General features: G+C 60.6%; 1 protein-coding gene across 2 annotated transcripts; it reads right to left on the bottom strand.

Moving 5' to 3' along the window:
• Positions 1 to 1,878: 1,878 nt before the first annotated feature.
• DUSP9 (dual specificity phosphatase 9) lies at positions 1,879 to 11,260 on the bottom strand. Of its 2 annotated transcripts, none has more exons than XM_070290473.1 (4): positions 10,725 to 11,260; positions 5,222 to 5,623; positions 3,589 to 4,038; positions 1,879 to 3,429 (listed from the first exon to the last, which is right to left on the bottom strand). In XM_070290473.1, the coding sequence occupies exons 2-4, from the start codon at positions 5,586 to 5,588 to the stop codon at positions 3,104 to 3,106; spliced, it is 1,143 nt and encodes a 380-aa protein (XP_070146574.1). In that variant the 5' UTR covers positions 5,589 to 5,623; positions 10,725 to 11,260; the 3' UTR covers positions 1,879 to 3,103. The 2 variants fall into 2 exon arrangements, with proteins under 2 accessions (XP_070146574.1, XP_070146575.1); XM_070290474.1 differs by lacking the exon at positions 10,725 to 11,260 and adding an exon at positions 6,145 to 6,474.
• Between the last annotated feature and the right edge of the window lie 8,600 nt (positions 11,261 to 19,860).

A 19,860-nucleotide genomic window follows, 5' to 3' on the forward strand; every position in this document is an offset into this window, starting at 1 on the left:
ACTACAGAACGCTTCCCCTCCCACCATACTTTACCACTAGTAAGTATAGACCTCCTTACTGCAGCTCCTTTACCCAGTACATCGTGCCTGACTTTCAACCAAAAAATTGCAAGGCACACTAATGGGCAAAACCCTCCACAGTTTGAAGAGATAGAGCAAGCATCAGAACCAGACTCAGATATGGCAGGGATGTTGGAATCACCAGACCAGTCATTTCAAATACTATGATAAATATGCTAAGGGCTCTGATGGAGAAGCAGATATCATGGAAGAACTTGGGCATAATTAGCTACAAGGGAGGATGGGAATTCAAGTTTCCGGTTGGGAACCAAGATTCCCCATGAACCTTTGGAGATTTACTTCTAAAAGGGGAAAGGTCAGAAATCCAACATAGATTTCACTGAGCTAAAATTGAGGTGTGGGCAGGGCTGCATTCCTTGAAGAGTCTCAAGGAAAGAATCAGTTGTCTTGCCTTTTCCACCTTCTAGAGACCACCCACATTCCTTGGCTGGGGGCCCCTTCATCTTTCTTCAAAGCCAGCAGTGTCGTATCTTGGAATCTCTCTAACTCTGACCTCTTTTCAATCATCGCATCTCATCTCACTCTCTTGTGGCCCTCTTTCCCTTATAAAGATGCATTTAGGGCCCACCTGCGTAACCCAGGACAATCTCCCCATCTCAAGATCTGTGACTTAATCACATCAGCAGAGTCCCTTTTTGCCATATGCACAGGATTCCAGGATTCTTATGAGGCCATCTTGGGGTGGGGGGCAGGATACTGTGCTGAAGACACCTGTTGAGAGCACAGCACCGTCCTTCAAAAGTACTGGCTTTATGTGTGGGCCCAGGAGGCATCTCCCATCTCATGACTGGTGTCTGGAAGGCCATGGAAAGGTGTCCCAGGAGAAAGGGTGGGCTCTGGCTCTTGGGTGTAGATGCCCCTGGGTCAGGCGCTGGCCCCAGAGCTGACTCACTTCTCTGGACTCAAGTATCATTCCTGATCTTGGAGTCTTTCTCTTATTTCCCTACCGGCTCAGCCATTCATGCAAACAGGTTTTTAGGTTCATTCTACATTTTAGAGGTTCTGGACCAGGAGGGTGGCTCTGGACATGTAGGCCACATTGCCCATAAAGTCCAGTGCCTTCTCACACTGTGCTTGTTTCTGCCCACCCTCCAGCTCCCTTCCACTTCCTGCCGTATCTCTGTCACCGGGAATCGTGACTTTAGAATGGGTGCTCCAGCTCCAGTGTGCAGAAGGCCCTGGAGGAGGCCAGAGAGGAGCAAGGCCTTGCTGTTGCTTCAGGTGACCCAGTGGCCTCCACATGCTCCCCCGGTCCCCAGCCCTGGCCTCTGGAGTCCCAACTCCACCCTGTGTCAGCCAGAGGGCCGCACGCTGGGATGGGCAGTCTTCTCACATCCCTCACCAGCTTGGGTCTTCCTGTGGCTCCATCTCCTTGTCCTGGGGCTTGGGTTTGACTCTGCACTGAGTCTCGGGGCTCAAGTGCCCATCCCTCACGGTCACACCTGGGTCCTTGCTCCCCCCGTCTGTTTGCCACCCTGGGGACCTGACGTCATTTGCTGCATCACCAGATCTCAGTGCCTCCCTCCCACTCTGGGAAGCTGCCTGTGAGCAGGATGCCTCTGACTTGCAGCTGCATGCTAGTCTGCAGCCTGCATCCTAGTCCCGAGCCACGAGGCACGGAGTTGGAGTTCAGTGACTTTTGAGTACAGGAGGTGTTCAGCCAGAGGCTGGGCATCGTGGATGCTGGATGGCACATGACAGTGGTGATGGGGTGTGGTGTGCGAGTCCCCCGTGCACCCCCTTCCCCAGGCCTCCCTCCCCACCTTCCCCCCCAGACTCTCCAAGGTGCTCAGGATCTCAACAGAAATCATTTATTGAGGACCAATTAAAGAAAGCAACCGCGCTGTGGATTCCCCAGGGTGAGATAGCCTTGCCACGGGGACTGGTGGTCCTGGGCTGGGTCTGTAGGCCAGGAGAGTGTGTGCGTGCGAGTGTTGATACATGGACACACAGACATACATGCACACAGGCTGCTCATCAGGGAGTTGTACTGCAATGAATGACCGTGTGTGTGTGTGTGTGTGTGTGTGTGTGTGTGTGTGTGTGTGAAGCTTGGCCCTTTCCCCACCCCCCAATCCAACCAGGGCCGCGTGGGACCCACAGCAGCAAATTCCAGGCTGTTTTCTCCCCTTCCCCCACCCAACTCTTGCTTAAACCCCATCTCCTCCGGCGGCAGTCTGACCACCCTCAGTCACAAAGAGCCCCAGTGATCCTGTCAAGACATCTGGGGGAAGAGGGAAAAAAAAAAGCATCTTTTCAAATGTCAAGTGGATAAACAGTCAGGGCGCCAGATGTGAGGCTGGGAACCCGCCCAATGGCTCCTGGCAAGGAGCGCACCCAGACGCGGATGGTCCCCGTGGCTGTGGGGTGGCTGCTGAGTCTCCAAGGTCATGTCCCCTGGGAGTCCCCTCATCCGACGCCCCCACCCCAAGAGGCCTCAGGCCCCTGTGGAGGAGCGGCAGGTGACTATGCTGGTGGTAGTGGTGGTCCAGCTGCGTGGCAACAGGGATGGGGCTGGGAGCAGGTCCCTGTGGCCATAAGAGGCCCATGCCCTTCCTGAACGGGAGACCCCAGGGAGGCTCTGGAGTTGGCCGGCACACATCTCCTGGGCCCTGGGAACCGGCAGCTATCTGGAATCGTCCCTCAGAATGGGAATCCACCTCCCACCTCCAACCACCCCCCCCCCCCGAAAAGAAAAGTAACAGTCGTAGAACAGGCAGGTTCTGGAGCGGGCTTCCGCCCCAAAGTGGCACGGGTCAGGCCGGTGGCCCTAGGCCTGGCCCGTAGGCACGTTTAATAGGATTCCTCACAGATGTTTCCAGTGGGTAGGACAGGGCTGTCCCCACCGCCACCCTGGAGGGGGTCCCCAGCCTCTGCCTCGTCCCACAGCCCCGAATGAGGTATTGTGCTCTCCCCCCACCTCCCCCCCCCCCGCCCCCGCTTAGGCCAAGCCCCCTCTGGCCTCCTCCCCAGCACGTGGGTGGCTGGGCTGGGCACACCCGCTGGAGGGTGCCCTGGGGCCCTATGTGGCGTCCAGCTCGAAGACACCATCGCTGGTCGGGGTGGTGAAGAAAGAGGGGGGATCAGAGGCGGCCGACTCCTGCCCCCCGCTGCCCCTCTCTCGGGCACGGCGCTCTTCCAGCTGCAGGGTGCGCTCGAAGTCCAGCAGCTGCCCCATGAAGCTGAAGTTGGGCGAGATGTTGGACTTCTTCCTCTTGACCAGATCATAGGCATCGTTGAGCGAGAGGTGCAGCTTCTGCATGAGGTAGGCCACGGTGACAGTGACAGACCGGCTGACACCCGCCAGACAGTGAACGAGCACCCCGCAGTTCTGCGACAAGGCCTCGTCTAGTGGGGGCAGATGGGGGCCCCGTGTGAGATGGCCCATCACGGGGATCACATCCTCAGAGCCGCCCGGCCCCAGCAGGGCCATCCTGGGCTGGGCCCAGGGGGAAGGCAGGCCTGGAGTGGGGTGGGGAAGGAGTGGGGAGGGTGGAGTGGACTCACCAATGAACGCGATGGCCTCCGGAAAGAACTGGGACAAATTCTGGCTCCAGTGGTCCGAGATGGGGATCTGCTTGTAGTGAAAGTTGCCATTCTTCTCAAAGAGGTTGGGGAGGTTGGGGGTGACATTGAGGATGTAGCGGATGCCCAGCTTGGCCAAACTCTCCACGTTTGCTGAATCGCGGGCGCTGCCCAGGTAGAGGTTGGGCAAGATCTGGACGGGGAAGGATGACAGCAGCCCCACTGGGGGGGGCGTGGTGCCCTCCAAATCCAGGCCGCAGCTCATGGCATCACGGTCAGGCTCGGAATCCGCATCAGAGCAGTCGGAGCCCAGGCACAGGCCCCCCAGCCCCACCACTGGGCTGGGCAGTGGGGCCATGCTCAGGCCCCCTCGGCGGTCGAGGCTGGTCTCACAGAGGTGAGGGCATTCGGCCTGGAATCTGCTGAAGCCACCTGGGAGAGGGGATGAGACGAGGGGCCCATTGAGGTGGCCTCTTGGGCAGCTAAGTGCCCTGGCTGGGGTTAGGGATGCAATCCTAGATCCTTCTGATGCCTGAAGAGGTGGGTGGGCAGATGTCCCCAAGAGGAACTCAGGAGTGAGCAGCCTTGACCTACATGGTGTCCCAAGTGGTGTGCTTAGTCCTGGAGCCAGTCCTTTGGACGGCAAGCCAAAGAGGATCTCACATCCCTGGGGCCAAGCCAAGGCAGGCGTGAGGGCTCAGCATGTAGTGCCAGCCTTGGGAAGGACAGCAGGCATCAGTTACAGATGAGGAAAAGTTCAGATGTGAGTTGTCTGCCTGGGTGATTTTCAAGATCAGGGGCCAGGGCACAGCCACGTCTGTGCGCTCTTCAGAGAGTCCAGGAGAGAGTGTAGCGTGCCACCTGGATGGTCCCAAGGTGCTCAGAAGGGAACATCTCCATCTCCAAATAACTACTATTTTCCCCCGGCTGGGGGGCTAGGGGGCAGCGCTAGAAATCCAACATGTTCTATATTTCTATATCCCTGTGCATTCAGAATTGGGCAAGGGACGATAGTCCAATGACCCTCCTCAATGGGGAGAGAGGTCTAGGTTCCTGGAAATCCTGTCTCTATCCTGGATCTCTGAGGTGGAGGGTGTGTTTGGCTTGGCAAGGAGCCAACACGCCTGTGTCTGTCCATGCCTCCCCCAGCCCTGCGCTGACCATGGGGGGGGGAGGGGAATCGGGGGAGGTCTCTGCCATTGCAATTTCTCTCCCTGTCTCCCCCCCCCCCCCCCCGTCTTCCCCTCCCCTTTCCAGACCCTTCGGTGAGCTGGGGGGATTTGTCCTGGGGCTCCAGCCTCCTTTATCCATGGCTGAGCAGCTGGGGGAGGGGGCGATAGTGACCTGCTGGGATTCCCAGAGTGTTCTCGGAGCCAGGTCAGATCAGATTCTCCCATTTTCCAGGCTCAAAAACTGGGGCTCCCAAGAGTGAAGGGCTTCCCCAAGGTCATGCTCAGAGGAGGACAGACTCTCATCTCCACTTTGGACCACAGGAGGTCGGGCTCGCCCACGATCAGATGGATTAGGCTGGCCCTCCGAAGGTGCGGTCCTGCACTCCCCGGGCAGGGGTCCTCCCTAGACAGGTGCCCGCCTGCCGCCCACCACCAGTACCTACCCTGTAGATAGTAGGCCAGGTAGCCTTCCTCCCGAAGCTTCTGCAGCAGAGTGCCCAGCACCGAGTCGGCTTCCCACTCCTCCGCCTCGGCCTCGGCGCGCCGGTGCCGGCCCCCGCCCTGGTCGTACAGGAGCACCGGGGCGGGGGGCGGTGGCTGCAGTGGTGGCCCCGGTAGTAGCGCTCGCACCGACAGGCTCCCCCGCCGCAGGCGGCGCAGCAGCAGCGCGGGCAGGGCCACGCTCAGCGCCCCGCCGATGCGCGCCGACTCGTAAAGCTCGCGGCTGCGGCAGTCGAGCAGCAGCAGCCGCGGGCGCGGGGGCGACAGCTCCCGGCGCAGCCACAGGCACGAGCGGCCCAGACCCTCCATGGCTTCGCGGCTCCCAGCACGTCGGGCTTCCGGAGCTGCGGAGAGAAGGAAGGCACGAGACGTGAGCCCGCGATCTGCGCGCCCGGAAACAGGGCGCCTGGGGTCTCGCGGGGGAGTCTCTCTATCGCCGGATCTTCTCCTGCCTCTCCCACGGCATGCCCAAAGGCACCCCCGTGCGCACCAAGAAAAACGCCCCAGGCAGCCACTCGAGTGCCCCACTGGAGAAGGGAAATGCGAGAGGCGCCCCAGCCAAGGAAGGCTGAGCGTCCGACGGCCCCCTTTGAGAGCCGCTACAGTCCCTCCTGGCCCCTCGGAGGGGCTCAGGCCCCTTCCTGCGTCTCTCACGCCCGCGATCACTCCCCGCTTTCCAGCTTTCAACTGGGGGGGACCGCGTGCGCGGGGGTGGGGGCGCGGCGGGGAGAGGGGCTCTAGGCTGAGATCATCCCCACAGCCCGCCGGGGCCGAGGAGATAAAGGCGGTGCCCAGGCGCTGGCCCTCGGCAGGCGGGACCTCTCCGGGCTGCCCGACTCCACCCGGAGAAAACAAAAGGCGAGACCTGGAGCGTGATCCCGCGGCGAGCAATCGCTCGCGGATGTCCTGGACACAGCCACCGCGGCTCGAGGGGCGTCGTTCCTGGGCTGGGTTGCCCCGGCCCCGGCCACTGGGAAGAGGGAAGGATGGCAGAAAGAGCGCGCCGCACGTGGAGACAAGTCCACCGCCGCCTGTGCGCACCGGCAGCTTCCTGGCACTGCAACCCAGCTTCCCACCTTGGAAGCAAGTTGCCTTTGGACGTGGAGTTGCCTTTGGAGGGGCGGGGCGGTGGGGGCGGGCTCAGGGGGGCCAGCGAGCCAACGGGTGCCCTCGAAAGCCGGTGAGTGGGCCCCCGCAAGTGGCCCGCTGGGCCGGGGCTTCCACCCAAGCGGGACAGGGCCAGGGGCAGAGGCCAAGGGCAGGTCAGGGGCCCAGCAGGGGACCAGCTGCAGCTCCCCTGGCCGGCGCCAGCCAGGCCCCTGGAGGCAGGGGGAGGGGTGTGTACAAGAGCCCTGTGTCCCGGCCCCAGAGGCTACCTCCAGCCAGGCTCACTTGGGGTGCCCCTGGACCATCTCGTCCTGGGACTGGACTTTAGTGGCTTCATCCATATAACAGGCTCATCACCACGGCTGCCAGGGAAATGGTGGAGGGTAAAAAGAAGCAGAACCACAAATCCACTGCTGCCTTCTGGCCAGAACTCGGCCCAGGGCTAGCTGGAAGGCTGGGCAGGCAAAGGGCAGCTTTGGGGCACCCCAGTAGCTTCACTGGCATGAGCCAGGCCAAAGACTCCAAGAGCCCTGCCCTACTGATCGTGGGAGTCAGCCTGGCTTCTCGGGCTGCCTCCTTCCTAGTCAAGAGTCAAGGGGTTTCTACCTAATCAAATGTCTTTCACTTCTGTACTGTCCCCTCTGCCCCCTGTGCTGGCCCAGGTCGCCATCAGAGCTTTCAAAGCCCTCTCCCCATCTCCAGGCCTGTTTGCCTCAACTCCCCTCAGCCCTGCCCTACAGCAAAGGCCCCACGGTGGCCTCCAGAACCTTCTGTGGACACAGGACGATGAACCGTCAGGACACACTTGGGCCCTTGTTTGCAAGGCACTCCCAGGCCAGCAGGACAGGTCAGTAATAAACCGAGGGATGAAATGAGAGAATACCAGGTGTGATAATTGCTAACACAATGAAATGAGGTGGTGGAGCTTCTGAAAAGTCTGGTCTATGTCCCCCCCCCTTTTTTTTTCTTTCTTAAAGCCCTAAAGCAAATAGGCCAGTTGAAGGAAGGTGTGCAGCAGATAAAAGAAAGCTCATACAAATTAATCAAAAAGTTGAGACTCCTATAGGCACATGGGCAAGGAACCAGAAAAGACTGCATGAAGGAGCACATGCAACTGGTGCAAGTCATTTGGAGAAAGGTACAACTTCACACATGGGAAGGAAAAAAAAAAAAAAGCCCAGCTAACAATGACAGAAAACAAGGTAACACTTCCTGCTTGTTACATTAGTAAAATGTTCTCAGATTGAGAATACCCAGTGCTGGCATGGCTGCTGTGAGATGGGCATGTTGCTCTGTTGCTGATTGCTAGAGGTATGCTGGTGTGACTCTTTTGGAAATTAACTTGGTAATATATATCCAGAGCTGGGAAGAACCCCACACTGGGAATCTACCCCAAGGAACTAAGTAAACAGAGGTAAAGCTATGCACACAGGATGGGTACCATAAGAGGGGTAACTAAGGAGTGAAAGGTGCAAAACTGCTGGAAGGTCACTGATTAGAACATAAAATAGGATGGGAAAAAGCAGGAGGTATTGCTGGGGAGAGGGCAGGTCACAGATAGCTAGGTTGCCTCATAGGGGCCTCTGGTTGCCCCTTCCTACCCTGCCTCCCTTCCCAGCCCAGTGGGCCACCAGGCTGAGACTTGTCTCCAGCCACACTCCCCCATGTCTTGGTCTCTGGGATGAGTCCCATCACCTGGCTCCAGGGGCCGTGGGCAGCTGGGCTGGGTCCCCTCGCCCTTAGCCTGGGCTGCCTCCTCTGCAGCCTGTCCTGATTCTATTCCTTCTTCACTCCCCTTCCCCCAGGTTTCTGTCTCCCTCCTCTGTGCTCCAGACCTCAGTTCCCTGAGGTTACCAGCTAGGCTGGAGCCGAGTGGAGGGGGGCGGGGGTTTGTGTGTGCATTTCATTTCTCTCACATCCCAGTTCCCACAGGCAGAGGTGGGAAGCCACCAGCCCTGGGGGGCTCCCTCCAGGCCTGCTGCAGCTGTGGGCAGGACCCCGGAGTGGGCTGGGGTTGAAGGCACCCAGGGGTTCCGGGATGTGCCAGCCTGGTGTGTCTGGCTTGGCCAAGTCGCCAGAGTGGGGGTGGCTGCCCAAGAGAGACACACCCTGCTCCTGTCCGGTGCTGTGGTCTCCGGGGTTGGAGAGAGGGTCGCCCTGCCGTGCCAAGGCCTGCTTTCTGGAGAGGGCTCTCTGGGGGAGGGAACCAGCATCAGGCCAGGGAGGCAAATTCTGCCCCTGGGCGGGGGTCGTGGGGGTCTGCCCCTTGCCCAGATCTCTGCTGGTCAGCTGAGAGTGAGCTTTGCGGGGGGGGGGGGGGGGCGTTCAATCACCAAAGTGCTCACTGCCCAGCGCCAGCAGCTCCCGCTGCGCCAGAAGCAGGAAGATATCCTGAAACCTGTTGCCACCTCCGCAGTGCAGGGCTGAGTGCCACCAAGCCCCCCTCCCCCGACCCTCGCCAGGCCCCCCGCAGCGCCGGCTGAGGTGGGGGCTCCGACACTGGGCCCCGCACCCACTTCCCAGGCGCGCGCGCTCCAGGCGCGCAGTGGCCTCCCCAGGCCCTCTCAAGCGGGCAGAGCTCGGCTGCGCACTTCCCGTAGGGTGGGCGCTGCGCCCGCCGCCCGCCCCCTTCTCCTGCCGGGCGCCCCTGGCCTCCGCCCAGCCCAAGCAGTGCCCCTCGGAGGCCGCGGAAACGCCGCTGCCCATAGGCCTCTAGCGCGCTGCCCATGCGCCCCTGGGGCCCGGGAGCCTCCCAAGAGCGGCGCCCCGCCTGCTCGCCACAAGCCCGCCTCCACCCCCAAACACTCGGGTCCCCGCCGGCCTGGTGGCGGCAATTGGGCCGTCCGGCCCGGTTAGAACTCCCAGACACAGCGCTCCGGGCAAATCCGGTGTCTTTTCCTCCACATCCACTTTCCGCCGGGGATGGCTTTTGCCGGGTCGGCCTCCTGGCGGGACTGGGAGTTCCTCCATGGCAGAAGCGGTTGTGTACCCTGCCCCGAGCTGGCCCCAGCCCCCCAGGGAAGGGCCTGGCACGCGGCTCTCATGGAAGAAATGCTCGTGAACAAAGAAGGCATGAATGAATGAAACCAATTGTTGCACCAGGGAGCCCGGGGGGGTGGCTTTCTCCCTCAGCAGGTCACTCACCCAGACACACAGAAGCACACGTGTGCACGTGGTTCCTACCCTCCCCCCACCCGCCCCCCACCACACTGGCAGGCGGACACACACATACATACACACACACACACACACACACACACAGAGGCACTCCGATTCCTGCCTCCAGGAAAGCCACCTACTATGTGCTTGCCAACACCTGGGGCCCCTTTGGCCGCAGCTGGGTGGCTTCCATCTCAATTGCCTGCCTCTCCCTTGCCCTCCCCCATCTAAGTACAGTACCTTGCACCCCCAGTGCCTTCCTTATCTCTTAGGGACCAGGCCAAGTCAGTCGCTGGGGAGACCCGGGGCCTGTTTAGGGAGCCACCTGGGGGGCCTCAGGGTGGTGAACCACTGCTGCAAAGGCGAGCCAGTGGCGCCTGGCAGAGATGCCACCAAATGCTGCAGCCTCCAGAACCCGTGTGCCAGGTGTTGGAGGGAGGGACTGAAATGTGTTAGAGGACGTGCAGGGCTATGTGCCATGGGTGCGGGCCAGGGTGTCCAAGAGCCAGAATCCTGCAGGTGTGCACACATATTGGGGGTGTACGAGGTGCAGGCCTGGGGAGCCAGCTGGGCTTCAGGAGTGCAGCGTCGGCCTCTGGGTGAGGGTTCCTGTTGGGGCTTCGTCCAGGGATGGGTGGATGTCAGCGTCTCTGGGCTGGGAACGTGGGTGGGGTGTCTGTGATGAGCATATGGGGAGTTGGAGATGGTGCAGGCCGGCGAGGGGAGCTGTGTTAGTGCAGATATCCCAAGGATGTGTTGGGTATCTATGTGTGTGTGTGCGTCTGTGTGTGTGTGTGGTGTGTGAACGCGCGCGCGCACGCTCTCGCGCGCCTGGGTGTGTACTGAGGCGTGGCAGCGTCTGGGATGGGTGCTGGCCTGAGTTGGGGACAGTAGTCGATGGTGACTTAGCGGCTGCCGGGGCGTGCACTGCAGGGCCCTGGGTCCGCGGTGCACGGTTTGTGCACGCGCGTGTAAGTGTCAGGGGGTGTGCGTGGCCATGGACACGGAGGTGCACGGGCGGACGCACTGAGTGGGTCTCCCAGGGGCGCGTGCGTCGGCCTGGCGGGGTGCGCGCTGGCGAGACTTTGGGGGCGCAGGGCGGAGGCGCACACACGTCGGGGGGGCGGCCAGGCGGGGTGGGGGTGGGGTGGGTGCCCGGGCGCCGCGTGCCCCGCTCACCTCCGTTCCGCTCGGCTTCCTGCGCCGGCTCCGCGCGTCGCGGCCGGGAAGTTTCCGAAAGCCCGGCCGGCGGGAAGCGCTACCGCCGCGGCCGCCGCGCGCCACCGGAGCCTCGGGCGGCGGCCTCGCCTGGAGCCGAGGGGCCGCTGCCGCCGCCGCCGCCGCCGCCGCCGCTGCGGAGGGAAACTCCAAATCCCGCCTCCGCCGCCGCCGCCTCCTCCCCTCCCGCCGCCGTCTTCTCCGCCCCCTGCCCAGGAGGGGCAATGTCGCCGGCGGAGGCGCGCGAGGAGGGAGCGGGGAGGGGCCGCGGCCTGCTTGGCGTCTGCTCCCACCTCCCCTGCCCGCCTGCCTCCCACCTGCCGCCCGCAGCCCGCTCTGCCCTCGGCGGCCCCTCTCGGCGGGGGCGGGGGGATGCCCCTGCAGCCCCGGCTCCCAGCCGCCTCGCCGCGGGGTCTCCGAGCCTGGGCCGCCAGAGTTGGGTGGGAGGTCCTGACCTCGGTCGGGCCTGGGCTGGGCTGCCTGGAACAGTCCGCCCTGGCACTCCTGCGGCCATCGAGGACCAGGCACAGCTTGGCCCCCGGGGCCACCTCCTGATGTCCCAGGGGCTAAGCTGTAAGGTCCGGGTGAGAGCATCCGAAGCGCCCAACCCGCGGTCCTCCGACCCCTGTCTTCTGCCATCCTCCCGTATCAGATTCTGGCTCCTGGAGCTTTGGGGCTTGAGTGCCTGGAAGGGGTGCGGCCAGGACGGTGGGGGTGGGTCAGGGAGGAGGTGCTGTCTGCAGGCCTGGGGTGCTTTCCTCTGGCCCTCGGGCCAGGGTCCGCCCCCCATAACGGGCCTCCTTTGGTTTTTACACCCATCTGGGAGTTGGAGGAGACGGTTCCCCTGCTATAGGTAGGGAAACTGAGGCAGTGGTTTCCCGGGGGTCACGCCGCTGTGTGGTGATAGGGCCAGAGTGGAGGGGGACGCAGGGAGGGCTGGGATGCCAGCGGTAGCCTGAATTCCCCTGAGTCATCACCTTTGGGAAAGAGAGGACAGAGGCTGCATGTTTGGGGATGGAGCAGACCTCACCATCTCCCAGGGCCCTCACCAGCTTTGCAGCAGTCTCTCTCCAGGGTGTGGGAGCTGGGGCAGGGTCCAGATGCCACCAGCCTGGCAGGCCCAGCCCGCCCTTTGGCCTGCTTCGGCCCTCAGCACGTGCTTGCCCTTACCACCCTTCCCTCTTGAGCGGCTGGGCCTTTCGGGGCTACCCTTGCTGGCAGGTGCATCTGTGGGCCGGGCTGATCGTTCACCTCCCATTCAGCAGCAAGGCCCCAGGGGCTGGCGTGGAATCAAACTGCCAAGACGATGGCACACAGGTGGGCAAACGAAACCGGTGGTGGTTTGGGTAGGTCCTGCCACTCTACCCCATGCTTCTGTGCCATCCATGCTGCCAGCTGTCCTGGAGTCAGAGGGCCCTTTGCTAAGATAGCAGCCTGTGCTAAAAGGCATGCCGTTCAGCAATAGGACCATTTTGGTCTGTCAAGGGGCAAAATACACAGAAACCAGAAAAGATGGGGGCCAGCTCCCCTGGGGACCCTCCCATTTGGGGAAGACACACAGCAGCCGTGCCCCTGGCCCTGGGCACTCAGCCCCCTGCAAAGGCTTGGTGAGCTGACTCACAGAGGAGTTTCTGGAAAGGTTGGAGAACTACCCCCCCCCCCCCGCCCCAATTCTGTGCTTTAGTGACTCAGGGCTGAACGGCTGGAGGAGGAACATTTGGACTGGATGATGCCACCCTCACCCCTGCAGAGCTGCTATCCCAGCCCTCCCTCAGGGCCTTTGCACTTCAGGCAACAAGACCCACCCAGCGCTGGAAGCGAAGAAAGCTAACCTGAACCACCAGGCCAGTCCTGGGAGCTCTGAGGACACAGACCTGGTCTGCCTGGGGAAACGGGGGCCACCTGCCTCATTCTCAGGGGCTTGGCTAGCCAGGCCTAGCCTGTGATCCTGTTGAGGGATGAGCTGGAGAACCTTCTCGAAGAGGACTTGAGTGAGAGGCCAGCCATGTCAGAATTGAGGCTGTTTTGAAGGCACAGCTGGGCCTGCCTCTGAGGCAGCCAAGCCTGCATGCTCAGGTCCTAACAGAAACCTCAGGGTGGGCTCTCCTCTGTGGCCTCCCTGCTTTTCCCACTGGGAACCACCCCCCCCCAAGCCCCCCACCCACCCCAGACACGCAGCAGAAATCGCCTGTGCCGGGTGGAGGAGCAGAAAACTGAGCAGTGGCCGGGATGCACCCCCGTGCATTTGTGGCTGAAGGTGGCCCTACCTGTAAATATGCAGCTTTTCCAGGTCCTGATTCTGGGTCACTTTTCAGACAATTGAAGCTTTGAAGAAAGGTCCGTCTCACTGGGTCCTTGCATGGAGGCCCTGGCGTCCCCAGAGCACTGGCGTTTGGGTGCACGTACACGTGAGCCTTTATTTCTGGGCAACCATTGGGTCCCACCGAGCGCAATATCCTCCGCTGAAGCCATTTGCTCACATGACAACCGCCCCCCAGGCCGCCGCCGCCCCTCCACCGCTGGGGAACTGGCTTCACTGCCCCTCCCCCCTCAGAGGCGCGTTAGCCAGCATCTTCTGGACGCATCTCGCGCTACCAGTTGCCATGCCTCCAGGAGCACATCTTAGGCCCTGTTCCAGGGCACCCCACTTGCCCGCCATAGCCCCCCTGGCAGGACCACCTGCGGGCGTTGGAAACCAAATGACCCAGTGATGGTTCTCAGATTGGCGCTTGAAGCCCAGGTGAAAGGGACAGAGAAGACAGGAGGGAGGCAGTGTGTGCAGCGCAGCAGCGATTGATTTCTGAGGGGCCGGGACCTCGGGAGCCATTAACATCCCCATTCCGGGAGGGCTCTGGTTCAGGTTCGATAACCTGGTTATCAACCCCCTCTGGCCAGCCACGCGGGCTCCCGGTACTTGTCTTCCCAAGAAGCCGTTCAGCGCGCCTGTCGGGATGTACGTTTCAGATGATATAATTCTTTTACTGGGAGAGAGCCAGACTCCCATGCCCATTGGCTGGACTGGCAAAGGGAGGCGGGAGGGAACCAGGGGCCAGTGGTGGGAGGGGATGAGACAGAGGGCTGAATGGGGCCAGGAGAGGGGAACCAGAAAGGTGGAAGGGACAGGCCAGGAGATCTGGCCCCTTTCAGCCCTGTCTCTCATCCCCTGCTGCAGGACCTGTCACCAACCGCTCTGACGATAGCCTCTGTGAGTGAGGCCATCACCGGGTTTTCTGGTCACATCTCCCTGTCCTCCCTCCAGGAACATGGCTCTTGACTCAGGCCATCACCTCACAGCAAGGAATGTGTGAAACACAACAGTGGGTTCAGGCCCCTGGCTCTGGCTCAGTTGTCTTTGGGGGGCCAGGAGGGGCTCCTGGGGGCGCTGTGGGTTTTTCTCATGTCCTCATCCTCAGGGGTCTGCCTCCCTGTATCACAGATCGACCGCCTCGCTTCCCAATACGACAAGGCCAGCCTGGGTCCCGGGAGCTCCTTGCACCCAGACCAAGGCCTGCTAGCAGGTTGGCTGGGTCACTGCTGTCCTGGGGTCAGGGGTGCTGAGCACAGCTCTGCACACGTCTCCTCCCATTGTGGGAGCTTTCCACCCCAGTCTGGTCTGGGAACACCTCAGCAGTGACTGGAATCAATTAAGTCAGGAGGGGGCCAAGGCCCAGGTCAGGGACCTGCCCCTTGGCTATGGTGTCAGTGCTTAAGCTGCCAGAGTCAAGGGGAGGGCATTGCACAGGGCGAGCCTGGAGCCATTTGGCCCCTGGAAGGGAGACTCGGGTGGGCTTTTGCCACGTCAACTCACACTTGCTGCCCTTTGAAGCCTTGCTGTCACCAAGTTTGGAGCCAGCCCTCCTTGCTGGCCCAGAAGGCCCCATCGTGGGACCCTTAAATAATGAGAACAGTGACTTTTTCTGGTCACCATGCCAGGAACAAGGGCCACGAAGCTTCCATATGAGGAAACCGAGGCCCTGAGAGATGAGGCTGAGGATCCCAGCCTCTGGGGCTTCCGTCCAAGCCCATCTTTCTCACAGATTTCAAGGTTTCATGGTGTCAGGAGGGAACCCAGTGACACAGCCCCAGCGAGGAAGGACGGAGCTCCAGGTCACAGAGAAACCATGGAGAGTGGTCCACATGGTCCAAAATGGTGGCAAACAGCCTATGGAGAGGCCCTGGCCTGCCTGTGAGTTCAGGCCCACCCTGGCCCGGATGAGGACTTCTGTCATTGTCCCTCAGCCTCGTCCCTGTCCCCAAGCACCCCTCCCCACCAACTCTGCTGCGGCCCCCTCCCTACTTTTGTACTTGAGAGGCTTGCCACAAGGAAGGCCCAGGATATCTCTACCGACTCTGTGGGGATTTTTCCCATCTAAATTTAGAGAGTACCTATTACCCTGCTGTACCCGTTTCTCACAAAAAGGAGAGCCAGAAGAAGAGCGAGGGGAAGGCCAAGGCCTGATGGCGGCAGGGCCAGGGGACGGTCACTCTCTCCCCACAGACGCCGCCTCAGGCCCTTGAGGCTGGTCCTCTTGGCAGGAGGCTGTAAGGAGTCGGGGGTTCCTCGCAGGGGCCCTCAGAGCTGTCTCCCTCCAACACGGTGTGTTCACCCCTCCTCATTACCTGCCACCTGCCCCTGCCGCCCCCCACCCCCAGCACCATTTCACTATCACAGAGAGAAAAGCCAAGGCCTGAAGTTGGTTTCCTAGCCGTGGTGGCCTGTCTTCACCGCACCTCCATTTTAGGGACCCATGTTGGGGCTGGTGTGGGCAGGGACCACGAGTGTAACCTAGAGCCCAACGTGTCAACCTGCAGGGCTTGGCTCTTGGGACCTGTCTGGAGCCACAGGGACTGTGACTGGGGCTTTGACCTCCCTATGGCATCCCTGGCCTGAGCTGCCTGTTCTCTGCGGCCCCAGAAGAGAAGAGGGAATCAAAGATGGAGTCCCCACGTCTATAAGCCTGAGAGGACTCTTCCTAGTCAACAGAACGAAGTCCCCAAGGTCTTGTGCTCTGGCTCTCAGTGACAGCTTGGGATGCTTTCTCTGTCTTAGCCAAACCTTCCCTCCCCATCTCTGTGTCCTCTCTCCTCACTGCTGACCCTGTCCTTCCAGCACCAGCCTTGCCTCCACCCAAGTCTCTAAATTGCTCTCAAAGGTCTTTCCATGATACTTAGTAATAAAGTATCAGGGAAAACAATCTGAAAAAGAATATATGTATATATATATATATATATGCATATATATGTATATATATATGTATCTGAATCACTGGGTTATATACTGAAGCTAACATAATATTGTAAATCAACTATACTTCAATAAAATAAGGAAATGCCTCATGAAATTTTTAAAAAAGCTATGGCAAATAACATAAAATGTTTAAAGAAAAGCACTCCTGCATGGTCTTGCTCACTGCACCTCCCAGAGCCCAAGGCCGGTTGGCATCACCTTGTCTCTCAAGGTGATGGCTTCTAGATGTGACTTGTCCATCTTCCCGCCGAATGCCAGGACCTCTGAAGCTCTTCTTCTCAATCAACCCACCTCTCACTCCCTGGTTTTGGATTCACCGCTGGGGCCTTGGGTCTGGGCTCCCACCTCTGTCCTGTCCTGTCCATTCGAACCCCTGCATCTCCGGGCTTCTCCCATAACTGTGGTCCCCTCTCCACTTGGTACCCTGTGGATCCCTTACTTGCCCCTGGCCATTTTCCTTTCCCACCATCATCAGTGGCCAATCCAAAGCTCCATCAGTCTTCTGGAGCCCAGCTGAGGCCTGACCCTTTCAGTGGGTAACTTTGCCACCCATATGACCTGGCATCTTCAGGCCAATCGGGTGAGAGCTCCCTGGACTTCCTGCCCTTCCTGACTCAAAGCCAGCAGCAGTTGTAGTCCCAGTCCCCTGGCATCCAGGCTCAGAAGACCTGGGGTCCGCTGTCCCATCCCCTTAGCTACTGTCCCAGATGTCACCTTCAGAGGTGCCTTCCTATGTCCCTCCCACCCCTCTCTGCCCTCCAGGTTTGCTTCCCACCACTCTGGCCATTTCTGTCAAGTTTGTCTCAGGCTCTGAGTCCTCTTCTCCCCCTGCGTGTTCCCCTGGGGTGGCCTCCGCTACTGTTCTGGGTGGGCTTCCCTGGTGGCTCAGATAGTAACGAATCTGCCTGCAATGCAGGAGACCCAGGTTTGATCCTTGGGTTGGGAAGATCCCCTGGAGGAGGACATGGCAACCCATTCCAGTTTCCTGCCTGGAGGATCCCATGGACAGAGGAGCCTGGTGGGCTATAGTCCATGGAGTTGCAAACAGTCGGACACGACTGAGTGACTGACACTTTCACTTCAACATGTTCACCTTTCCCGGGTGATGACTGTGTCATCATAGTCTCCACGGCTCCCTGGATGACCCATGGCCCTTCAGATGTGTTCTTTGCCACAGGGAACTCACTGTCTCCCCTCAGTTGCCCAGTTCCCGGCCTCAGGGCCATCATTCAGTTCCCTTCTCGCCACCCCTCCCACCTCAAGTTGCCACCTCCTGCTGGGTTCCCACCTAAAGAGTGGGCACGTGCTGCCCTCCTGTCCCTGTCCCTTCCTCAGTCCTGCCCTCATCCCCTCAGGGTGGACATGGTGACTCTTCTAAAGCAGAGGCTCTTGCCACCTAACCCCCCAGCATTGTTCAATGGCCCTAAGTGGCCTTGTGGCCTTGGGGACAAAGTCCAAGCACTTCAGCCGGCTAACATGGTCCTGTGTGACCTCTTGCCTTCCAGCCCCTCTCTCTCAGGAATCTTCTGCAACCCCATTGCAGTTCCAGTGCTTGCCAGAATGTACCCGCTGTCTCGTGTCCGCTGGCCTTATTCAAGATAAGCTGACGCTCTGAGGCTCCAGGCACACACGTGTTCTGTAAGGCCACTCTTCAGCCCACTACAGCCAGCCCGCTGGCCCCAGTGCACGTTAGCCCATGTGCAAAATTCCCCCCACCCTGTCATCTCCCAAAGACTTCACCTGCCATACCACCACCACTTAGTGTTGCAGCTCCTCATTGGCCCGGTAAGGGCACATTGTCTTTTTTCCCTTCACTGGTACAGAACAGTTGGGGACAGAGGCCACATCGTGGTGGTGTCCCTCTCCAGCATGGAGCGCCCAGCCTGGCTCTGGGGTGGGGCTCCTGTAGTGTGTGTGGACCCCAGGAGCGAATGGATCCAAGAACCTGACTACGATTGCTAGACAACTGAACTGGGTCACCAGACTGCTGATTAAGAAGCAGGAAGACAAAGCCGGCCACCAAGGAAGGGGCTGGGAGACATGGGCATCACTGCCGGCCACCTCCATCCTGGCCACAGGGGACCTCAGAGCGTGGGGCTCTGGTCCTCCTGGTTCCCTTTGGAGTCACAGGTCTGAACCCAGGTCGGCTCTGAATGCAGGTGGACGCCACACAGCTGCTGCAGGCCCTTCTTCCTGATGGACCTGGGCACGTCCTCTGGCCCAGGATCACGGGGCACTGGGCATCCTGGCACAGCTGCATGCTGACACCCATCCTGGACCTACCGGGGTTGAGGCCAGTCGTGGTGGGCTTTGGGCCAAGCCTCTGCGAGACGACCATTGGGCAGCTCGTGGTGGTGGGACCAGCCTGACCGCGACCGCTCGGTGCCCTCTGCAAGGACTGGCTGGGGGCTGCTGCCTGGGACCCCAGTCCTGGAGGCCCCCAGTCATGGCTGCGACTCTGGGTGGGAAGGGGGCGGCTTGGCCAGGGCCCCTGGTCTCCCTCTTCCGAGCAGGAGGCAGCACTGTCATCTCACTGCAGGGGGTGCCAGGCCTGTCCTCCCAACTCATTCCTCACCATCCACCAGCCGCTTCCTGGCTCTTGGCCTTAGTGGGCTTCTGGCCAGGAGCAGGCCAGGAGGAAGCTCGGGGCACCAGGAAGGAGGAGATTTGGAACCCCGGGGAAAGGCTGGCCTGCGTCCCTGATGGACTGTGTTGCAAGGCTTCCCTGTCTGTTGTCTGCTCCTCTGTCCAGGCAGCTGGTGAGCCCAGAGCCCCCATTGCAGGCGCCTCTGGGCTCCACCTCACCTGGCATTGGGCCTGGGCAACACAGGCCCTCCACAGATGTCTCCTGAGTGAATGATGTGTAACCCCACATGGACCTTCCCAGCACCCCCGCCCTGGCCCACAGCTGTCTGACCATGGGGCTGGCTCCTGCAGCTGTGCCCACTTGCCAGGGCCCCTCTCTGCCCCAGGTTGTCCTCCTCCTCCAGGTGAGGACTGTGAATTCCTAGGGTTGAGCTCCAATAACTGCTCTTGGCTCCCTCCTCTGTGCCCGGCTGTACCCACAGCCCGCAGGCGCGGTCATGGAGTCTGGACGCTCCCGCTGAACCAGGTGCCCTCACACCACCAGACATCTCTCCCAGAACCCTCCAACTGCCCACGCATCCCTCTTCCAGTCCAGGCAGCTGGCCGGGGCCCTGGGGTGGCTCCTACCCACACCTGAGGGCCAAGCATGTGCTCGCTGAGGATGGGGCCAGTCACCCCCGCCCTGCCCAAAGGTGCTTGCTGGGCATGTAATGCAGAGGAAAGGTGGGCAGGGGCCGGAGGGGGGATGAGTTACCATGCCATCCTGTCTGTATCCCTGGGACACCTCTGCTGCAGGTTCTGTGACCAGTCACCAGCCTTGGTTACTGCGGAAACCGGAGCCTCATGTGAGTGCTTGTCAGCTGTGTGGAAGAGGACAGGCAGAGAGCGCATCGGGATGAGGGCCAGGGTGCCCACAAGACTGCATGGAACCCCACCGGGTGTCCACCAAGACCCTGGCTGGCTTCCAGGCTGAGAGGGGCCCCGGAGTGGGCTAAGGAAAAAGGTTAGGGGAACCCGAGGCTCCCAGTGTCGGAGCTAAAACTTGCTCCATCAGTGGTGCTACGGTAGCACAAACCTGGAACAAGGACAGTCATGTGGTGTCCACATGTGAGTGTGAACAAGCCTTTACAGGGCATAAATTCACCTCCCCAGGGAGCCTGCCAAGGTTGAGACACATGCGCACATGCACACACTCGTATATATCCAATTAAGATTTAATTGGACCACATAAGGTGTAGCCAACAAAAGGGACAGTGACACAAA

This window comes from Ovis canadensis, chromosome X, assembly GCF_042477335.2.
Source record: "Ovis canadensis isolate MfBH-ARS-UI-01 breed Bighorn chromosome X, ARS-UI_OviCan_v2, whole genome shotgun sequence".
NCBI classification, from domain to species: domain Eukaryota; kingdom Metazoa; phylum Chordata; class Mammalia; order Artiodactyla; family Bovidae; genus Ovis; species Ovis canadensis.

What these genes read in the sequence shown, in the direction of transcription:
- DUSP9 (XM_070290473.1), bottom strand. Translation starts at nt 5,588, where the DNA reads ATGGAGGGTCTGGGCCGCTCGTGCCTGTGGCTGCGCCGGGAGCTGTCG. An exon ending in CCTGGCCTACTATCTACAGG is followed by an intron (nt 4,039 to 5,221) that starts GTAGGTACTGGT and finishes CCCCTCTCCCAG; the next exon opens with GTGGCTTCAGCAGATTCCAG. An exon ending in GGAGGCCATCGCGTTCATTG is followed by an intron (nt 3,430 to 3,588) that starts GTGAGTCCACTC and finishes TGCCCCCACTAG; the next exon opens with ACGAGGCCTTGTCGCAGAAC.